The sequence below is a fragment of the Bos taurus genome, chromosome 1 (assembly GCF_002263795.3).
Source record: "Bos taurus isolate L1 Dominette 01449 registration number 42190680 breed Hereford chromosome 1, ARS-UCD2.0, whole genome shotgun sequence".
In the NCBI taxonomy this organism is placed as follows: Eukaryota; Metazoa; Chordata; class Mammalia; order Artiodactyla; family Bovidae; genus Bos; species Bos taurus.
This window is the reverse complement of record NC_037328.1, coordinates 66,836,724-66,858,967: the sequence shown is the minus strand read 5'-3', so window position 1 is coordinate 66,858,967 and position 22,244 is coordinate 66,836,724. Positions and strand designations below refer to the sequence as shown.

The 22,244-nt window shown below is 39.1% G+C and overlaps 1 protein-coding gene and 1 pseudogene across 1 annotated transcript in view; both read right to left on the bottom strand.

Moving 5' to 3' along the window:
- The window catches only part of FAM162A (family with sequence similarity 162 member A), a 41,191-nt gene that overhangs the window by 2,535 nt on the left and 16,412 nt on the right, over nucleotides 1-22,244 (bottom strand). The window contains exons 2-4 of the mRNA NM_001046592.1: nucleotides 17,906-18,031; nucleotides 13,761-13,869; nucleotides 169-277 (exon numbers count right to left, since the gene is read on the bottom strand). Coding sequence (NP_001040057.1) covers nucleotides 169-277; nucleotides 13,761-13,869; nucleotides 17,906-18,031 — 344 coding nt within the window. The remainder of the gene's footprint in view (nucleotides 1-168; nucleotides 278-13,760; nucleotides 13,870-17,905; nucleotides 18,032-22,244) is intronic.
- On the bottom strand, nucleotides 11,339-11,796 carry LOC782812 (ribosomal protein S15a pseudogene; annotated as a pseudogene).

Below are 22,244 nucleotides of genomic sequence, written 5' to 3'. Positions count from 1 at the left end.
TCCAGGCATGATAATCTCAGGTGTGGTCCTACCATATTTTATTTTGTTTCTTATCATTTCCTGTATAGGAAGTGACTTCCTCATCACAGACAATAAAGAGTTAACCCCTGATTTCCTCTAGGTCTTTTGTGGAAAATACATAAAGATAGAGGGGAGGTCCACTCTTACCTTCTTGCCCTCTATAACCATCAATACGCATCCTGCCACTGTCAAGGCAATCATTACATAGCTGATCTTCACCCGGACCTTGTTCTTTGCAGCATCGAGCATCTCAAACCTAGCAATGCAGTGAGATCATGAGAGAGAGTTAAAGTTTCTGAGTTGCCAGAGGATATAAACCTCTGTGTCCCACAAATCAGGAGTGGAGTGGTGCCCATAAATATAAAAAAAGGAGGTGAGACCCAAAGATCTTGTAGGACTTTGGGGAAGTCTCCCCCAAAGACCTACGAGATCTTTGTGGAAGATGGAGCATTTTCACAATTCACTTTATATTTTTATATAAATCACGATAAAGGGGTGGAGATGAAGATAGTGGGACTGAGGACTTCCAGCTACATACTATGCCAATGATGGGAAAGAATTTAGAGGATCAATTTATCTTCACAGTTTAATAAACCTTGCTTGGACATCAGGAACCAGCTGCACTAGCTTTGGCACTGCAGCTAAATATCAGTTGGATCCTATTGCTTCAGTTTATGCAAAAGTCAACAACTATAGTTTAATTGGAATAGGCTACACTCAGACTTTGAGGCCTGGTATGAAGCCTCCATTGTCTGCTCTGGTAGATGGGAAGAGTATAATGCTGGAGGTCACAAACCTGGGCTTGTTCTGGAGCTGGAGGATGAGAGAAACCTCCAGGAACGGGTATCAGAAGATCTGACTTTAATATATTTGCAGTGTGACCAACAGGAGCCCCATATACCCAAGGTGATCAAAACAAAGGATGATCTAAATAAGAGCTGTATTTTAAATATTTAGATAGTTACTTATTAGTTGGTTTCTAGTTGAAAGGGTTATCTATCTAGTTACCAATGCTGCAGTTGTGCAGTCACCTATACATTGCTATGCTATGCTAAGTCTCTTCAGTCATGTCCAACTCTTTGTGACCCTATGGACTACAGCCCACCAGGCTCCTCTGTCCGTGGGATTCTCCAGGCAAGAATATAGAGTAGGTTGCATGCCCTCCTTCAAAGGATCCTTGCAACCCAGGGATCAAACCCATGTCTCTTGCGTCTCCTGCACTGGCATATGGGTTCTTTACCACCAGCACCACCTGGGAAGCCCATACATTACTTCAATGCATTTAACTGTTAGAGGTGCTATCTGCCAACAATAAAACACACTTTTATGAAAACTGAAAAAAAAAACCACCCAAAACCAAGAAAAATCTCAAACAGCCTAACCAACCACCTAAAAGAACTAGAATATGAAGAACAAACAAAACCATAGCAGAAGAAAGTAAAGATCAGCAAGGAAATAAAATAGAGTTTAAGAAAGACATTGAAAAAAATCATTAAAACCAAGAGCTCATTTTTTGAAAGGATAAAAAAAAATCAAAAAACTTCTGGCTAGGGTAAACAAGAGAAAGGATCCAAATAAGAAATAAAAGGATAAATAATAACCAGTGCCACAGAAATACAAAAAAAAAAAAAAAAACCCAACCATTAAGAGTATACTTTAAACAATATATGCCAACAAACTGGATAACCTAGAAGAAATAGACAAGTTCCTAGAAACATACAGCCCAAAAATGAATCAAGCAGAAATAACTAATCTGAACATACTGATCACTGGAATTGAAATAGAATATGTAGTACTAATAAAACAAAACTCTCTTCAAACAAAAGTCCAGGACCAGATGGCTTCACTGGAGAATTCTACCAAACACAGAACTCACAATGATCTCTCTCAAATTACTCCAAAACATTAAAGAGGGGGGTACGCTCCCAAAGTCATCCCATGAAGCCACCATCACCCTCATACCAGAATCAGACATATAAAAAGAAAACTACAGGCCAATATCTTTGATAACTATAGGTGTAAAAATACTCAACAAAATATTAGGAAACTGGATCCAACAACACATAAAAAGGATCACACACCATGATCAAGTCGGATTCATCCAGGGTCGCAAGCATGGTTCAACATATGCAAATCAATGTGATACACCACGTTAACGAAAGACAAAAACCATGTGATCATTTCAACAGATATAGAAAAAGCATTTGATAAAATTCAGTATTAATTCATGTTAAAAACTCTCACCAAAGTAGGTACAGAGGAAATTTTTAAAAATAATAAAAATGCTTAATAAAAGCATTTATGACAAATCCATAGTCAACCAAATACTCAACAGTGAACAGCTAAAAGTCTTCCCACTAAATTCTAGAACAAGTCAAGGACATTTGACTCACCACTTCTATTTATCATAGTGCAGTCTTGGATTGGAAGAATTAATACTGTTAAAATGGTCATACTACCCAAAGCAGTCTATAGATTTAATGTGATTCCTATCAAACTATGCATACTATTTTTCACAGAATTAGAACAAATAATCCTAAAATTTATATAGAGCCACAAAAGACCCAGAATTGCCAAAGCAATCCTGAAGAGAAAGAACAAAGCTAGGGGCATAACACACCCAGACTTCAGACAATACTACAAAGCTACAGTAATCAAAACAGCATGGTATTGGCACAAAAACAGACATGCAAATCTGTGGAACAGAACATACAAACCCACACACCTATAATCAATTAATCTTGGACAAAGAAGGCAAGAATATACAATGGAGAAAAGTCTATTCAGTAAGTGGTTTGGGAAAGCTAGACAGCCTTATGTACATCAGTGAAGTCAAAACACGCCCTCACACCATACACAAAAATAAACAAACTCAAAATGGCTTAAAGACCTAAATATAAGACATGACACCATAAAACCCCTAGAAGAGAACACAGGCAAAATATTCTTTGACATAAATCTTACCAATGTCTTCTTAGGTCAGTCTCCCAAGGCAAAAGAAAGAAAAGCAAAAATAAATTGGACTGAATTAAATTTATAAGCTTTTGCACAGTAAAGGAAACCACACACAAAACAGAAAGGAAAAAAAAAAAAAAAAAAACACCCACAGAATGGGAGAAAATATTCACAACTGATGTGATCAACAAAGGCTTAATTTCCCAAATATACAAACAGGACATACAGCTCAATATCTTAAAAACCAACCAATCAAATATGGGCAGAAGACCTAAGTAGAAACTTCTAAAAGAAACCATCAGGCACAGAAAAACACATCAAGAATCATCAAGAAAACCACAATGAGGTATCACTTCAAGCCTGTCAGCATGGCTGACATCAAAAAGACCACAAGTAACAAATGTTGGCAAGGATGCAGAGAAACAGGAAGCCCTCATGCACTGTTGGTGGGAATGAAAACTGATACATCAGTGTCTCTTTTGTTGTCTCGTACCTTGGGTTATTGTTACCATTTTTCTAAATTCCATATATATGCGTTAGTATACTGTATTGATGTTTTTCCTTCTGGCTTACTTGACTCTGTATAATAGGCTCCAGTTTCATCCACCTCATTAGAACTGATTCAAATGGGTGGGAAGATTTGGGAGAATGATATTGAAACATGTAAAATATCATGTAAGAAACGAGTTGCCAGTCCAGGTTCGATACTCGATACTGGATGCTTAGGGCTAGTGCACTGGGACGACCCAGAGGGATGGTATGGGGAGGGAGGAGGGAGGAGGGTTCAGGATGGGGAACACATGTATACCTGTGGCAGATTCATTTTGATATTTGGCAAAACTAATACAATTATGTAAAATTTAAAAATAAAATTAAATTTAAAAAAAATTAAAAAAAAAAAGCAAACAAACAAAAAAAATAATAATAAAAAAAACTGATACAGCCACTAGGGAGAACCATATAGAGGGTCCTTTAAAAACCAAAAAAAAAGTTACTATATGATCTGGCAATCTCACTCCTAAGCATATATCCAGAAGAGACAAAAACTCTAAAAGATACATGCACCCCAGTGTTCACGGCAGCATTTACAACAGCCAAGACATGGATGACACAGTCACACACACACCTATACACATACATAGACACACATGCACACACATAAAATGGAATATTACACAGCTGAAAAAGATAATGGAAGTTGCCATTTGGAGCAACATGAATGGACCTAGAGGTTATCATACTAAGTGAAGTCAGACAGAGGAAGACAAATATCGTATGGTATCACTTAGATGTGGAATATAAAATATGAAATGAACTTACTTACAAAATAGAAATAGATTCACAGACACAGGAAATAATCTTATGGTTACCAAAGAGAATGGAGGGGGAGGGATAAATTCAGTTTGGGATTAACAGATACACACATATATTAGATAAACAACAAGGATCTACTATGTAGCATAGGGAACTATATTCAATCTCTTGTAACATAACAGAAAATAATCTGAAAAAGTATGTATTATGTATAACTGAATCACTTTGCTGTAAACTAAAACACCACACTTAAATCAGCTATACTTGAACTTTAAAAAAAAAACACAGTAAGACTGCACAAATTTAAAGTAGGAAAAATAAGGGGAAAAAAAGTATGAAGATGAAAAATCGAGCCTGGAACAAGGCAAAATAAAGAAAAAAAGCCAAAAAAGGGCAAGACATGGTAATCTACACTTGCCATGGTAGGCCCAGTTTTGGCTCTGTAGATTCACTTTAGCAGCCAGTGCTAAAATGAACCAGTATCTATTTCTCCTTGAGGTTCTTAAGAAAATACTATATGATATAATGACATTCTGAATAATATCCTGACAATGTGCTGTGCTGTGCTTAGTCACTCAGTCATTTCTGACTCTCTGAGACCCCATGGACTGTAGCCCACCAGGCTCCTCTGTCCATGGGGATTCTCCAGGCAAGAATACTGGAGTGGGCTGCCATGCCCTCCTCCAGGGAATCTTCCCAACCCAGGGATCAAACCCAGGTCTCCTGCATTGCAGGTGGATTTTTTTTACCATCTGAGCCACACTGCAATGAGCTTCATAAGGTTCAACACAAAGCGCAGAAAGAAAACAAACATGGGAGAGGTAAACAATGTGCTCTTTATACCCAGCTTTTGCTCTCTGCCTTGAACCAGGAAGAGATTTCAGGATACCTGGCACAGCAGAAAGATCCTTTAGGCAATGCTCCCGTAACATTTATCTTTTAACTAATGTTTTGGTAAAACTGAGTGACAATGAACTTGAGACTGTGCTCTTTGTCAAGTGCCTCCTATAACTGGTCTGCTGAATACAGACCTATGTACCTTGACAGAAAGTTTTGGGTTGGATTACCATTCTTATGTGAAAGCTAAACGGCCTAACAGGGAAGAATCTAAACAGAAGGCTGCTTCACCTTGGTGATTCTGTGGGTAGGCAGTGGGTCCCAGTTCTACTACCTGAGTGTTTGATGAGCATCAGGGCAGGGTATGTGGAGTCCTAATGGGCTCAGGATAGAGAACTAGCCTACTCAGTAGTATGTAGGGAGTGATTATATCTAGATGAATGAATGTGAGTGCTAACTTTTTTTCCCTCCTTATATTACTTTTGAAACTAGAGAGAGGAAAGTACTTCAAAAATGCATGGAAGGAGGTACAGGGTCCAGGGTGTTGCAGATGGTAGGAGAAGAACCCTGAAAGCATATATACACTGATGTAAGAGCTTGGATCCAGTGAGGGAGCAATGTGGATGGAGTCCTCTAGGCACTGAAGGTGGGCCTGCAGGGTGGGAGGAACCAGGGACAACTGCTAAGAACACTGAATTGCTCTATTAAGAGCATCTGAGATCCCACCAGCCACAACTACTCATGTTGACAAATGTTTTATGTGAACTGGTATTTCCAACTGAAGTGTTGTAATCCTCAGGAAAAGTGATGTACTTTCCATTTGAGGGGACATAAAAAAATAAAATGCATTTAAATAAGGCCACAAGGTTGCCCTCCATTCTACAGGGAACAATAAGAACCAGTATGTTAAGCAGTGCCTGTTCAGAATTACCAGCACAAGGGTAAACGGTGGCCCAGGCCCAGAGAAGAGACTGCTAGGGTGACTCGTGAGATCGTGCTTTGGGCTTGATGGTGTCCTGAGACCACCTACAAGTCAGACTATAGCAGGTTTTCCTTAGTAAAGTGTATAAAGCACCTTAATAGGCGCTGAGTACATAATAGGCCATGAGTACATACCAGCCTGATTTCTGCTGGGATATGCACGAAGAAATTACAGTAGAGATAAGAATTGGAAGTCATACTTATTTCCAGCATGCTCTCCCAGAAGAATACAACTGTCACTTGAGCTAAGAAGGACCAAGGCTCTCCTGCTGAAATAATTCTAGTGAATATAATGTGTTATTTAATTTGACAGGCAAAAAGAGAAGGGCGCTGTTAAAGTTGTTGTAAACAGAAAGCAAAACCTACTTATCTTCCTAGAAAAAGATACCCTGAATTAACCCAGAACTTCTTCAATCATGACTTGATTCAGAAGCCAGAAGGCTCCAGAACAATTCCTTACTGGAAGAGAATGAATGTCCAGGAGCTTTGTTCCAAGTACCTGTCTCTGAAGAGGATGATGTCCCATGGGGAGACTGCAACTATTTCTTAGAATCTCTTTTGGCCAAGATGCAAACCATGAGGCAAGAGCAGTGGTTCTCAACTTGGAATGATTCCCAGGTCTGAAATGAACTCTGGGGCTCCTGGGTTGTGTAGCCAGACTCCAGGAATCAGCTCTGCCTACCAGTAGTCTGGTACTAATCCCAGGATCTGCTTCACCTGCCTCTGGGTGGGCAACAGGCTCAGATTTATCAGGACCCTATCACTGGCCAGCAGTGGGCCACCACTAGTGCCAGGGCTCCCCAGGGATCTGCAATCATGTACATACAAATACAATTGGCGACTCAGATAAAAAGAGGCAGCAGAGGAATATGTTCTAGGAGAAGGAATAAGATAAAACCCTAGAAGATGAACTAAGTGGAGATAGCCTACCTACATGAGAAAGACCTCAGAGTAATGATCATAAAGATGAGCAAAGAACTTGGAAGAAGAATGGGTGCACAGAACGAGAAGTTAGAAGTTTTTAAACGAGAAAACACAAAGAATAACCAGATGTGAAAAATACGGTAGCTGAAATGCAAACTACAGTAGAAGGAATCAACAGTAGACTAAATGATACAGAAAAATGGATCACTGAGCTGGGAGACAGAATAGTGAAAACCACTGCCACTGAGCAGAAAAAAATGAAAAGAAATAAGGACAGTTTAAGAGACCTCTGGGTCAACATCAAGCCCATTAAATTCACATTATAGGGGTCCCAGAAGGAGAAGAGCAAGAAAGTGTTTCAGAAATAATTGAAGAGATAATAGCTGAAAAGTTTACTATCCTGAGAAATGAAAGTCATCCAAGTCCAGGAAGCACAGAATCTCATACAGGATTAACCCAAAGAGGAACACACCAAGAATACTGTAATCAAAAATCAAAATGACAAAAATTAAAGATAAACAGAGAATACTAAGAGCAGCAAGAGAAAAGTAACAAATTACATAGAATGACATTCCCACAAGGCTATCAGCTGATTTTCTAGTAGACTCTGCAGGCCAGATGGAAGTGACACGAAATATTTAAAGGAATGAAAGAGAAAAGCCTACAACCAGGAATAGTCTACCCAGCAAGGTTCTTATTCAGACTTGATGAAGAAATCAAAAACTTTACAGACAAGCAAAATCTAAGAGAATTCAGCACCACCAAAGTGGCCTTAACAAGAAATGTTAAACGAACATCTCTAGGCAAAAAAGAAAAGGCCACAGTTACGAAAAAGAAAATTATGGAATGAAAGAGCTCACTGGCAAAGGTAAAGTTAGGAAATCATTCACATACAAAGTTAGTAAAGGTAGGAAATTATACATATACAAAGATAGTAGGGAGATTAAGAGAGACAAGTAGTAAAGATCATCTGTATCTACAGTAAGCAGTTAAGGGATACACAAAACAATCAGATGTAAAATATGGGCTTCCCAGGTGGCACAATGTAAAGAGTCTACCTGCCACGCAGGAAACGCAAGAGACGTGGGTTTGATTCCTGGGTCAGGAAGATCTCCTGGAGAAGGAAATGGAAACCCACTCCAGTATTCTTGCCTGGAGAATTCCAAGGACAGAGAAGCCTGTTGGGTTACAGTCCATGAGGTTGCAAAGAGTCAGACATGACTGAGCTACTGAGCATGCACACATACACACACATGAGATCAAAAACAGTAGTCATTAGGAGAGGAATGTACAAACTCAGGTGTTTTTTTAAAATGTATTTGAAACTAAGAGATGAGCTCCTTAAAACAATCACATATATACGCAGACTGTTACATGAAAACCTCACGGTAACTGCAAACCAAAACTCTATAATAAATATACACACAACAAATAAAAAGGAATACAAAATACACTAATTATACTCATATTAGAAGAGATGAGAACAAAAGAAGAAAGAAAAAAAGACCCACAAAACAAATCCATACTACACATAAAAAACAAACAATAAAGGCTTGTTGTAGAGCATCAGTTCAGTTCAGTTCAGTCACTCAGTTGTGTCCGACTCTTTGCAACCCCATGAATCGCAGCACGCCAGGCCTCCCTGTCCATCACCAACTCCTGGAGTTCACTCAAACTCACATCCATGGAGTTGGTGATGCCATCCAGCCATCTCATCCTCTGTCGTCCCCTTCTCCTCCTGCCCCAAATCCCTCCCAGCATCAGGGTCTTTTCCAATGAGTCAACTCTTTGCATGAGGTGGCCAAAGTATTCGAGTTTCAGCCTCAGCATCAGTCCTTCCAATGAACACCCAGGACTGATCTTCTTTAGGATGGACTGGTTGGACCTCCTTGCAGTCCAAGGGACTCTCAAGGGCCTTTTCCAACACCACAGTTCAAAAGCATCAATTCTTTGGTGCTCAGCTTTCTTCACAGTCCAACTCTCACATCCATACATGACCACTGGAAAAACCATAGCCTTGACTAGATGGACCTTTGTTGGCAAAGTAATGTCTCTGCTTTTGAATATGCTATCTAGGTTGGTCATAACTTTTCCTCTAAGGAGTAAGCGTCTTTTAATTTCATGGCTGCAATCACCATCTGCAGTGATTTTGGAGCCCCCAAAAATAAAGTCTGACACTGTTTCCACTGATCCACTGTTTCCCCATCTATTTGCCATGAAGTGATGGGACCACAGGCCATGATCTTAGTTTTCTGAATGTTGAGCTTTAAGCCAACTTTTTCACTCTCCTCTTTCACTTTCATCAAGAGATTCTTTAGTTCTTCACTTGCTGCCATAAGGGTGGTGTCATCTGCATATCTGAGGTTATTGATATTTCTCCCGGCAATCTTGATTCCAGCTTGTGCTTCTTCCAGCCCAGCATTTCTCATGATGTACTCTGGATAGAAGTTAAATAAGCAGGGTGACAATATACAGCCTTGATGTACTCCTTTTCCTCTTTGGAACCAGTCTGTTGTTCCATGTCCAGTTCTAACTGTTGCTTCCTGACCTGCATACAGGTTTCTCAAGAGGCAGGTCAGGTGGTCTGATATTCCCATCTCTTGAAGAATTTTCCACAGTTTATTGTGATCCACACAGTAAAGGCTTTGGCATAGTCAGTAAAGCAGAAATAGATGTTTTTCTGGAACTCTCTTGCTTTTTCCATGATGCAGCGGATGTTGGCAATTTGATCTCTGGTTCCTCTGCCTTTTCTAAAACCAGCTTGAACATCTGCAAGTTTGCAGTTCACGTACTGCTGAAGCCTGGCTTGGAGAATTTTGAGCATTACTTTACTAGCGTGTGAGATGAGGGCAATTGTGCAGTAGTTTGAGCATTCTTTGGCATTGCCTTTCTTTGGGATTGGAAAGAAAACTGACCTTTTCCAGTCCTGTGGCCACTGCTGAGTTTTCCAAATTTGCTGGCATATTGAGTGCAGCACTTTCACAGCATCATATTTCAGGATTTGAAATAGGTCAACTGGAATGCCATCACCTCCACTAGCTTTGTTCCTAGTGATACTTTCTAAGGCCCACTTGACTTCACATTCTAGGATGTCTGGCTCTAGGTGAGTGATCACACCATCATGATTATCTGGGTCATGAAGCTCTTTGTACAGTTCTTCTGTGTATTCTTGCCACCTCTTCTTAATATCTTCTGCTTCTGTTAGGTCCATATCATTTCTGTCCTTTATTGAGCCCATCTTTGCATGAAATGTTCCCTTGGTATCTCTAATTTTCTTGAAGAGATCTCTAGTCTTTCTCATTCTGTTGTTTTCCTCTATTTCTTTGCATTGATCGCTGAGGAAGGCTTTCTTATCTCTCCTTGCTATTCTTTGGAACTCTGCATTCAAATGGGACTATCTTTCCTTTTCTCCTTTGTTTTTCACTTCTCTTTTTCTCACAGCTATTTGGAAGACCTCCCCCAGCCATTTTGCTTTTTTGCATTTCTTTCCCACGGGGATGGTCTTGATCCCTATCTCCTGTACAATGTCACGAACCTCCATACATAGTTCATCAGGCAGTCTGTCTATCATAAGGAACTATATTCAATATCTTATAATAACTTATAATGGAAAATAATAGATGTGTGTGTGTGTGTATATATATATATATATATATATATATATAACTGAATAACTCTGCTGTATACCTGAAACACTGTAAATTAGATATATGTCAATAAAAAATCTAAAACATTGACAAAAAAGCAGTGAGTATATACATATACATGATTACGTTAAATGTAAATGAACTAAATGCTCCAACCAAAAAATACAGACTGAATGGAAGAAAAACAAGACCCATATATATGCTGCCTAAAGAGACTCATTTCAGATCTAGGGACACATACAGACTGAAAGTGAGAGGATGAAAAAAGGTATTTCATGCATGTGAGTATTGCTACCTAAAGTAGCAATACTCATATCAATCAGACAAAATAGACTTTAAAATACTGTTACAAGTGAAAAAGAGAGACAGTATAATGATCAAGTGATCAATCCAAGAAAACATAACCATTTTAAATATATCTGCACCCAACACAGGAGCTCCTCAATATGTAAGGTAAAAATTAACCGACATAAAAGGAGAAATTGAGAGTAAGACAATATTAGTATGGGACTTTAATATCCCATTTATATCCAGACAGAAAATCAATAAGGAAACACAGACCTTGATAACACATTAGACTAAATGGACTTACTTGATACATTTAGAGTATTCCATATGAAAGCAGCAGAATACAATCTTTCCTTTTCTTTTTTTTTTTGTCCTCTGAGGCATTTTATTTGTATGTATTACATCCCTAGAAAAAGAATCCAAGGATTTTCCCTCCTGTATGTTTTCGTCTTGCTTCTTCATGGTCCATGATGCCAGCTGAGGTTGTCAGTACAATGAAACCAAACTGACGGGATGGGAGCAGGTTATTCTGCCATTTTTCTAGATCTTTGAGTTGCACATCAAATCTAGGGCTGATCACTCCACACTTATTTAGCCTGCCTGTGAGGTTCACAATAATTTTCCCAGCCCTGTGATCATCAATGATTTCAAATTCGCCAATGTAACTATGCTTCATCATCACTGTTAGAAACCTGACGATGACTTTGGAGCACGGCCTAATAAGGACCTGGCGTTTGCCTCTCTTTTCGGCATTGTTGATACTCTTGAGAGCATCAGCCAGGACATTCATACGCACCATTCTGGCGGCACGGAAAGATGGCGGAAAGAGAGAATACAATCTTTTCAAGTGCACATGGAACATTCTCCACGACAGGTCATATGCTGGGTCACAGAGCCAGTTTCAGTAAATTTAAGAAAACTGAAATCATATCAAGCATCTTTTCCAACCACTATGAGACTAAAAATCAACTATAAGAATAAACTGCAGAAAACACAGACACGTGGAGGCTAAGCAATATGCTACTAAACAACCAATGGATCAGTGAAGAAACCAAACAGAAAATAAAAAAACCTAGAGACAAATGAAAACAAAACCACAACAATCCAAAACCTCTGGGATGCAGCAAAAACAGTTCTAAGAGGGAAGTTTTTAAACAATATAAGTTTGCCTCAGGAAATAAGAAAATCTCAAATAAACAAATTAACCTTACACCTAAAGCAACTAGAGAAAGAACAAACAAAACCAAAAGTTAGTAGAAGGAAAGAAATTATAAACGTCAGAGCAGAAATAAATTAAACAAAGACTAAAAAAAAACAACAGCAAAGATCAATGAAACTAAAAGCTGGTTTTTTGAAAAGATAAACAAAACTGATAAACCTTTAGCCAGACTCATTAGGGAAAAAGAAAAAGTGAGAAGGCCTAAATCAATAAAATCAGAAATGAAAAGGGAGAAGTTACAGCCCACACCACAAAAATACAAAGGATCACAAGAGACTATTATGAAAAACCATATGCAAATAAAATGGGAACCTTGAAGAAATGGACAAATTCTTAGAAAGGTACAATCTCCCAAGACTGAACCAGGAAGAAATAGAATATATTAACAGACCAATAACTAGTATTGAAATTGAACTGTATTTTTAAAACTCCCAACAAATAAAAGTTTAGAACCAGATAGCTCCGTGGGTGAGTTGTAGCAAACATTTAGGGAAGAGTTAACACCTCTCCTGCTGGAACTATTCCAAAAAATTGCACAGGAAGGGATACTTCCTAACTCATTCTATGGGCTACCATCACCCTGATACCAAAACCAGACAAAGATACCAACAACACCAAAAAAATAACAGACCAGTATCATTGATGAACATAGATGCAAAAATCCTCAACAAAATACTAGAAAACCAAATCCAACAATAACTTAAAAGGCCCATACACCATGATCAAATGGGATTTATCCCAGGGATGCAAGGATTTTTCACCACCCACAAATCAATCAGTATGATACACTACATTAGCGAAATGAAGAACAAAAACTATACAATGATCTAAATAGATGCAGAAAAAGCTTTTGATAAAATGTAATATTGGTTATGGTAAAAACTCTCCAAAAAGTGGGCACAGAAAGAACATACCTCAAAACAGTAAAGGCCATATATAAAAAAGCCCACAGCTAACATTACACTAAACAGTGAAAAGCTGAAAGCATTCCCTCTAAGATCAGGAAAAAGACAAGAATGCCCACTCTTGCCACTTTTATTCAATACAGTTTTGGAAGTCCTAGCCATGGCAATCAAAGAAGAGAAAGAAATAAAAGGAATCCAAATTGGAAAGGAAGAAGTAAAACTGTCATTGTTTGCAGATGACATGATACCCATACACAGAAAATCCTAAGGATGCCACCAGGAAAACTACTAGAGTTCATCAGTGAACTGGATAAAGCTGTAGGACCAAAATTAACATATGGAAATGTTGCATTTCTACATGCTAACAAAAAAAATATACAAAAAGAGAAATTAATTTAGTTACTTTCTATAGCTAGGAGAGAAAATCAAACCAGCTGACTTCAGAGTGACTGACAGCTCTTCACTAGGCACTACAGAAGAGCAACGACAATGCACTGATTTTCCAGCACTGTTTTTATTCCAGGTACTTGTCAAGAAGTAAACGTTTAGAAAAGTGGAAACTTTTAAATATGGCTGAAAGGTTTTAAATAGACTCAGAGGAACTGCTTTTCCTTTAAAATAAATTACTGAAAAATAAAAGCTGCTTACAACCCTAAATTCAGCACTCACGAGACAGTCTCTGGAATTTCATCTTCCTTTTTGAAGCGACCTGACCATATTAGAATCTTCTTCTCCCAATCCGTAGGCTTATGCAATGGCACTCTGTGGCTGTAAGTGTCTGAGAAAAACAAGAGAAAATATCTGATTTATATGAGATTGACTCCCAAATTTAGCAACAGAAAAATGCTATTTGTGCTTTTTAGCTATTCACTAAACAGAATTATTGAGAAATCTCAAGTTAATTAGAGCTTTATTTGAATGGAATTTCTTAGGTTGCTCATTTATTTCTTAAATGAAATTCAAAAATTTTCTAAGGACTGAGATGAAATAAAAGCGTTTTTTTCCCAATATAAGCCCCAGCTTATACTGAAAGCTGACAGAACACCATGAACAAAGATACAAAGGTGAGAAGGATGAACTAAGAAGGGAACAGCATGGGAGCCTGTTTGACTTAGGTAGAATTTTTAAGTCTGTAAGGTAAAATCGGATTATAAAAGAACCTGAATGGCAGGCTAAGGCTTTTAGACCTGACTCATGAACTATTGTACTTAGTTTAATCTGCACAGTGGCTGGAAAGAGAAAGGATAGGACAGAGTGGACAAGACCAAATAGGAGATTATAATACAAGCTATTACAATACAAGGGTGAGCTGTTATAGTCTCAACTAGAGTGGTAACAGTGGGAAGAGAGACAAAAAGTCAATCTGAAAGAATTTGGAGATTAACATAAAGACAGATTCATGAAGAACCTCAAACTTGGATGATTAAAACAAAAGCAGTATTGTTAACCAAAATAAGGCAACTGAAAACAACCAGTCAGGAGAGGAAAAAGTACTAATGCCATTTTAGATCTACTGGGTCTAAATTCACGCCATCTGGGTAAGTTTCATTAATGAGTTGGGAGTGGAGACAACCACTGGTGCAAAGAAAGAGCCAGTGAGGATGACAGGCGCAGAAGAGCAGGGGCTGAGCTTTGGTGCATGACCCAGAAAGGACAAAGAAGCAGCAGAGGAAAATGCAGCAGCGGAAACAGGCAGAACCACAGACTATAAAAGAGTCTTTCAAAGGAAGGGGAAGTCATTGAAGACGAGAAGCAGAAAAAGGGGATCACAGAATATCAGAGTTACAAAGGACCTTGGAGATAATCTCATCTAACTTTCATGTACTGCTGACATCTCTCTTGCAGACAGACCATCTCCTTGACTACGTCACCTTTGTTTAAGCTGCACCTTTCACTTAATCAGAAGCCAACAGCAAGAGGAACAGAAAAGTCACTAGGGAAAAAAAATCCATAAAGAACCAAAGGCAAGCAAAGACATTCAGAAGTACAGAAATAGTATTGCTGTAAGGGAGAAGACTCTTGAGAGTCCCTTGGACTGCAAGGAGATCCAACCAGTCCATTCTGAAGGAAATCAGCCCTGGGATTTCTTCGGAAGGAATGATGCTGGGGCTGAGGCTCCAGTACTTTGGCCACCTCATGCGAAGAGTTGATTCATTGGAAAAAGACTCTGATGCTGGGAGGGATTGGGGGCAGGAGGAGAAGGGGACGACAGAGGATGAGATGGCTAGATGGCATCACTGACTCGATGGACGTGAGTCTGAGTGAACTCCAGGAGTTGGTGATGGACAGTGAGGCCTGGTGTGCTGCAATTCATGGGGTCGCAAAGAGTCAGACACAACTGAGCGATTGAACTGAACTGAACTGAACTGAATCTTTTAGCACTTGGTATTTTTTCTATAGCTTATTTTTACTTTATGTACTACATGCTCATTAAAGACAATTCAGAAAGTACAGATGTAAAAAGAGAAAAAGATAAAAACCATGCTTAATTCTCCTCTCATAGTATGAGCACTATCTTTATTTTGGTATGTTTCCTAAATCTTATCACCATACATAGGTACATATATGTAATTTCTATATGTACCATTCTTGGGCTTACACACAATATAAAATTTTGTACCCTGTCTTGTTCATTAACATTATGACAAAAACTTTCCATGCCAGTATGTTGTATTTATAAGCACCATTTCCAACAGTTGCACAACTCATCAAGTAGATCTAATGTATAATTAATCATTCCCAGATTATTTAACATTTAGACTAATTTCTCATTTTCCTTTACATGTGTGTATAAATATATAGAGATACACATATATATACATATATGTAAACAAATGGGAACAGCTTTACAATCAAAGCTTTTTCCACATAAAGGGATTATTCCTTAGGATAGATCCCCAGAAGTGAAATACCAGGTCAAGGGGTATAAATACTTTTAACTTCTTAATAAATATTCTTTGAGAACAGTTCTTTCCCACCCACCAGTACCTATCTGGCCCTAGTGTAGGGCCCAGAAGAAGCAATTCCCATGAAGAAGCAATGAGCAAGTAGTTCCTGGGGCCATACAGTTTAAATATTATGCTTCTTCCTTCCAGTGCTGACAGTGACAGAACTTGGAGTTAGGGATAGGACTAAACATGGCTGAAGTTAACGTACAAGCCAGTGCATAGCCCTAAGTATATTATACCCAAATGTCATTTTTGATTTGGTTCATCTTTGAGGCTGACCAATCCAATCCCAAAGAAATGCCAAAGAATGCTCAAACTACTGCACAATTGCACTCATCTCACATGCTAGTAAAGTAATGCTCAAAATTCTCCAAGCCAGGCTTCAGCAATATGTAAACCGTGAACTTCCAGATGTTCAAGCTGGTTTTAGAAAACGCAGAGGAACCAGAGATCAAATTGCCAACATCCACTGGATCATGGAAAAAGCAAGAGAGTTCCAGAAAAACATCTCTTGCTGCTTTATTGACTATGCCAAAGCCTTTACTGTGTGGATCACAATAAACTGTGGAAAATTCTGAAAGAGATGGGAATACCAGACCACCTGACCTGCCTCTTGAGAAACCTGTATGCAGGTCAGGAAGCAACAGTTAGAACTGGACATGGAACAACACACTGGTTCCAAAGAGGAAAAGGAGTAAGTCAAGGCTGTATACTGTCACCCTTGCTTATTTAACTTCTATGCAGAGTACGTCATGAGAAACGCTGGGCTGGAAGAAGCACAAGCTGGAATCAAGATTGCTAGGAGAAATACCAATAACCTCAGATATGCAGACGACACCACCCTTATGGAAGAAAGTGAAGAAGAATTAAAAAGCCTCTTGATGAACGTGAAAGAGGAGAGTGGAAAAAGTTGGCTTAAAGCTCAACATTCAGAAAACTAAGATCATGGCATGTGGTCCCATCACTTCATGGCAAATAGATGGGGAAACAGTGGAAACAGCGTCAGACTTTATTTTTGGGGGCTCCAAAATCACTGCAGATGGTGATTGCAGCCATGAAATTAAAAGACGCTTACTCCTTGGAAGGAAAGTTATGACCAACCTAGACAGCATATTCAAAAGCAGAGACATTAGTTTGCCAACAAAGGTCCATCTAGTCAAGGCTATGGTTTTTCCATTGGTCATGTATGGATGTGAGAGTTGGACTGTGAAGAAAGCTGAGCGCCAAAGAATTGATGCTTTTGAACTGTGGTGTTGGAGAAGACTCTTGAGAGTCCCTTGGACTGCAAGGAGATCCAACCAGTCCATTCTGAAGGAGATCAGTCCTGGGTGTTCTTTGGAAGGACTGATGCTAAAGCTGAAACTCCAATACTTTGGCCACCTCATGCGAAGAGCTGACTCATTGGAAAAGACTCTGATGCTGGGAGGGATTTGGGGCAGGAGGAGAAGGGGACGACAGAGGATGAGATGGCTGGATGGCATCACCGACTTGATGGACATGAGTTTGAGTGAACTCCGGGAGTTGGTGATGGACAGGAAGACCTGGCGTGCTACAATTCATGGGGTTGCAAAGAGTTGGACACGACTGAGCGACTGAACTGAACTGAACTTAATATTTACTTTGGTGCATCTATCATCTACAGAAAGCTCTAGTCAAATCCTTGAGGTAAGAGATGAAAATGACAAACGGGAAAAATGAAGAAATCACTGCCACATGTAAGCACAACTATATTACGTACAATTTGGGAGGCCTGAACTACATGATAGGGACCCCTGTGACCACCTCTCTTAGGTCCTTTTGATTCCAGGTTGTTCTAGTCTTTGGGAGCTGCCTAGTCCATAACTGGAAAGACAAATAAAAACTTACGTTGGTCTGGAGGCTTTGGACTTTCCTGGGGTTTGCTGCAAAATCCATTTGTTCTCTTCAAATCAGAGTTTCTGGTAAGCCTTAAAGATGAGAAAGCGTCTCTTTCACATGACCTAAAACAACTTCCTAGAAAAGAGAAAAAAAATGTTTCAGATAAAGGAAATTTGATATCTTACAATAAAAAATGCCTGCAAAATACATATTTCATTTATAAAAATTAACTCACTTAAAAAATTAATATCCTACTCTATGTAAGATACATGTACTATATTTAAAGCACTATACTTAGTGCTATCTTAAAATATGCATGTTTTGCTGGTTAGGAAATTAGGAATTTACAATATATTTTATTGGCTTTAAGTTTTATAAAAGTACTTCTCACATGTTTTATAACAATAATGATTCTGTTATGAATCATTAGTGTTAGTATAACCCTCAGTGTTAGCATGAACATTTTTAATCAATAATTAATCAGAATTCAAAGCAGAGACAGCCAGAAACAGTTCTGATGAGGGTAAAAGGGGATAATTCTGAGTATGGGGGTGGGGAGTCATACAAGAGGCTAGGGCTGATCCTCAGTCAAAGGATCATCACAAAAGAGCCCTAGGGCCCTAGGATGTGGAAGGGAGCACTACAGAAGAACGAAACAGAAAAGAAAGCTGGAAAGGCAGCAATAATAAATCTGATCAAGATCCTGATGCTCCATGATGCTCTGGGTGACAAAGAATGGGATACCCACCCAAGATTTGCCTTTAGTGTGACAAGAATGAGGCCTCACAGCTTTGTGCTTAAAACTTCACAGAATTCAAGCAGTTTTAAAAAGCTATTTGTTAATGGATAAACACTCTATACCTTTGAAGTTCCAGAAGCCTAACAGAGTGTCATTGTAGCTTCAGAGTTTGAAGCAGTAAGGGGAGGAAAGAGAGGAAAGAGCAGTAAAATGTGGTTACAGGACTGGACCTCCCAAAGTTGGTGAGAATCATAATTACCTTGCTTTTTCTTTCTCTTGCTATTAAGAAAATCTTTAAACATAGCAATCTTAAAAAAAAATCACTGTGGACTTCTCATGGACACGTTTATATTTGTGTAAAGATTTTTAAAAGAACACTTTTATTGATACATAATTTCACATTAAAAATTCATCCTTTTAAATGTGTAAAACAAAGAATCACCTTCTGCTTCAATATTCTGCTAGATAGGAATTAATCAGAGAGAGAAGGGGGTAAAAGATGGAGGAGGGAGTTAGCTTTGCTGTCCACTAACAACTGGACAGAAACTTCCTTAAATGCCTTTTACCAATAAGTTTGCCAGCTTTTGCTGAAGGGCTCTGTGTGCATTTAGGGGGCATGCTATGGGGGTGGGTATGGAAGAAGCTGTTTGCATTGTATTAGCTCTGAGTAAGGTTTTTTTTTTAAAAAAAGGCAAGCCCGCTAAGTGAGGGTTTCCACGGAACAGACAGACCAAACAGTAACAGTCCTCTGGGGGTAGGGGTTTGCAGAGCTCCAAATCCATTCTGCCTTTTTCATTGTCTGCTATATTTTTCAGAGCTACATGATTTCAAGGTATTGGTTTCAAAGTATTACTGTGAAGCCAAGAGGAGACAGGAATTAACATTCCATGGACCTTGCTGTTCTTACCATGACTGAGTCATTTTCTTGGACAAATGCTACACAGATTGTCACAACTCTCTGGTTATTCCCTAGAGTTCTGAAAAAGTTGACTCTAAGACTATGGTCATATTTTCATTGCTTTTATATAGGGGTGAATTTTCAGAGGTCCTATTTTCAGAGTGAATTGTCAGATTCACTAACATACCTTAAACTGGAACCTCTATTTGTATCAAGATTTGTGGTTGCCTGCAGTCTGATTTCTTTCACAAGAGGCCTCATTTATTTCAGTTTTCCAGGCAGCAGTCCCAGAAAGCTTTGCCTGGGTCTGAGTAACCACACTACCAGTGCCACCTAGTGACAGCACGTGTACGCTGTAAGAAAAGTAGATAAATCATAATTGATCTTAGTTTGTTTCCACATTTTAAATGTAGATAATGTAGTATTTACTTCAACAAGGCTGGATTTCAAGTTTAAATGGAAAATACACGTAAGCGCATTTGGCAAGATGCTTGAAACATGGCAGGTACTCTAAACGTTAAGTTTGCTTCCTTAAACACTAATCTTCAAAACATTTCCAGAGCACTTCAATTTTATCCCTAAGATGGTCAGAATTTCTGACCAAGGTAGTTTTAAATTGTTATCAGGGCACGGATAAATTCCATGAACCTCTTCTAAAGTTCTTCATAGCTTTCAAGATTAAAACCAAAATATTTAATGCTGTGATCTCAAACTTCAGGATGCATCAGAACCACCCAAATGGCTCGGTAAAATGCCAATCATAAGCACACCTATCTCCAGTTTTAGAAACAGTTTTGGGTTGAATCTGCATTTTTAACAAGCTCTTCGGTGAAGCTTCTACTGCTGCTTTGAAACCGCACTTTGATAACTACAGGGTTTTGCATTTTTTTTTTTTCAGTTCAGTTCAGTCGATCAGTCCTGTCCGACTCTTTGCAACCCCATGAATCACAGCACGCCAGGCCTCCCTGTCCATCACCAACTCCCGGAGTTCACTCAAACTCATGTCCATCGTGTCGGTGATGCCATCCAGCCACCTCATCCTCTGTTGTCCCCTTCTCCTCTTGCCCCTAATCCGTCCCAGCATCAGAGTCTTTTCCAATGAGTCAACTCTTCGCATCAGGTGGCCAAAGTACTGGAGTTTCAGCTTTAGCCTTTAGGATGGACTGGTTGGATCTCCTTTGCAGTCCAAGGGACTCTCAAGAGTCTTCTCCAACACCACAGTTCAAAAGCATCAATTCTTCGGTGCTCAGCTTTCTTCACAGTCCAACTCTTACATCATACATGACCACTGGAAAAACCATAGCCTTGATTAGACGGACCTTTGTTGGCAAAGTAATGTCTCTGCTTTTGAATATGCTGTCTAGGTTGGTCATAACTTTCCTTCTAAGGAGTAAGCATCTTTTAATTTCATGGCTGCAATCATTATCTGCAGTGATTTTGGAGCCCCCCAAAATAAAGTCTGACACTGTTTCCCCATCTATTTGCCATGAAGTGATGGGACCACATGCCATGATCTTCGTTTTCTGAACGTTGAGTTTTAGGCCAACATTTTCACTCTCCTCTTTCATCAAGAGGCTTTTTAGTTCTTCACTTTCTTCCATAAGAGTGGTATCATCTGCATATCTGAGGTTATTGATATTTCTCCCGGCAATCTTGATTCCAGCTTGTGCTTCTTCCAGCCCAGCATTTCTCATGATGTACTCTGGATAGAAGTTAAATAAGCAGGGTGACAATATACAGCCTTGATGTACTCCTTTTCCTCTTTGGAAACAGTCTGTTGTTCCATGTCCAGTTCTAACTGTTGCTTCCTGACTTGCATATAGGTTTCTCAAGAGGCAGGTCAGGTGGTCTGGTATTCCCATCTCTTGAAGAATTCTCCACAGTTTATTGTGATCCACACAGTCAAAGGCTTTGGCATAGTCAATAAAGCAGCCAAGAGATGTTTTTCTGGAACTCTCTTGCTTTTTCCATGATGCAGCGGATGTTGGCAATTTGATCTCTGGTTCCTCTGCCTTTTCTAAAACCAGCTTGAACATCTGCAAGTTTGCAGTTCACGTATTGCTGAAGCCTGCCTTGGGGAATTTTGAGCATTACTTTACTAGCGTGTGAGATGAGGGCAATTGTGCAGTAGTTTGAGCATTCTTTGGCATTGCCTTTCTTTGGGATTGGAAAGAAAACTGACCTTTTCCAGTCCTGTGGCCACTGCTGAGTTTTCCAAATTTGCTGGCATATTGAGTGCAGCACTTTCACAGCATCATCTTTCAGGATTTGAAATAGCTCAACTGGAATTCCATCATCTCCACTAGCTTTGTTCGTAGTGATGCTTTCTAAGGCCCACTTGACTTCACACTCCAGGATGTCTGGCTCTAGGTCAGTGATCACACCATCGTGATTATCTGGATCGTGAATCTCTTTTTTGTACAGTTCTTCTGTGTATTCTTGCCACCTCTTCTTAGTATCTCCTGCTTCTTTTAGGTCCATATCATTTCTGTCCTTTATTGAGCCCATCTTTGAATGAAATGTTCCCTTGGTATCTCTAATTTTCTTGAAGAGATCTCTAGTCTTTCCCATTCTGTTGTTTTCCTCTATTTCTTTGCATTGATCGCTGAGGAAGGCTTTCTTATCTCTCCTTGCTATTCTTTGGAACTCTGCATTCAGATGCTTATATCTTTCCTTTGTTTCTTTGCTTTTCACTTCTCTTCTTTTCACAG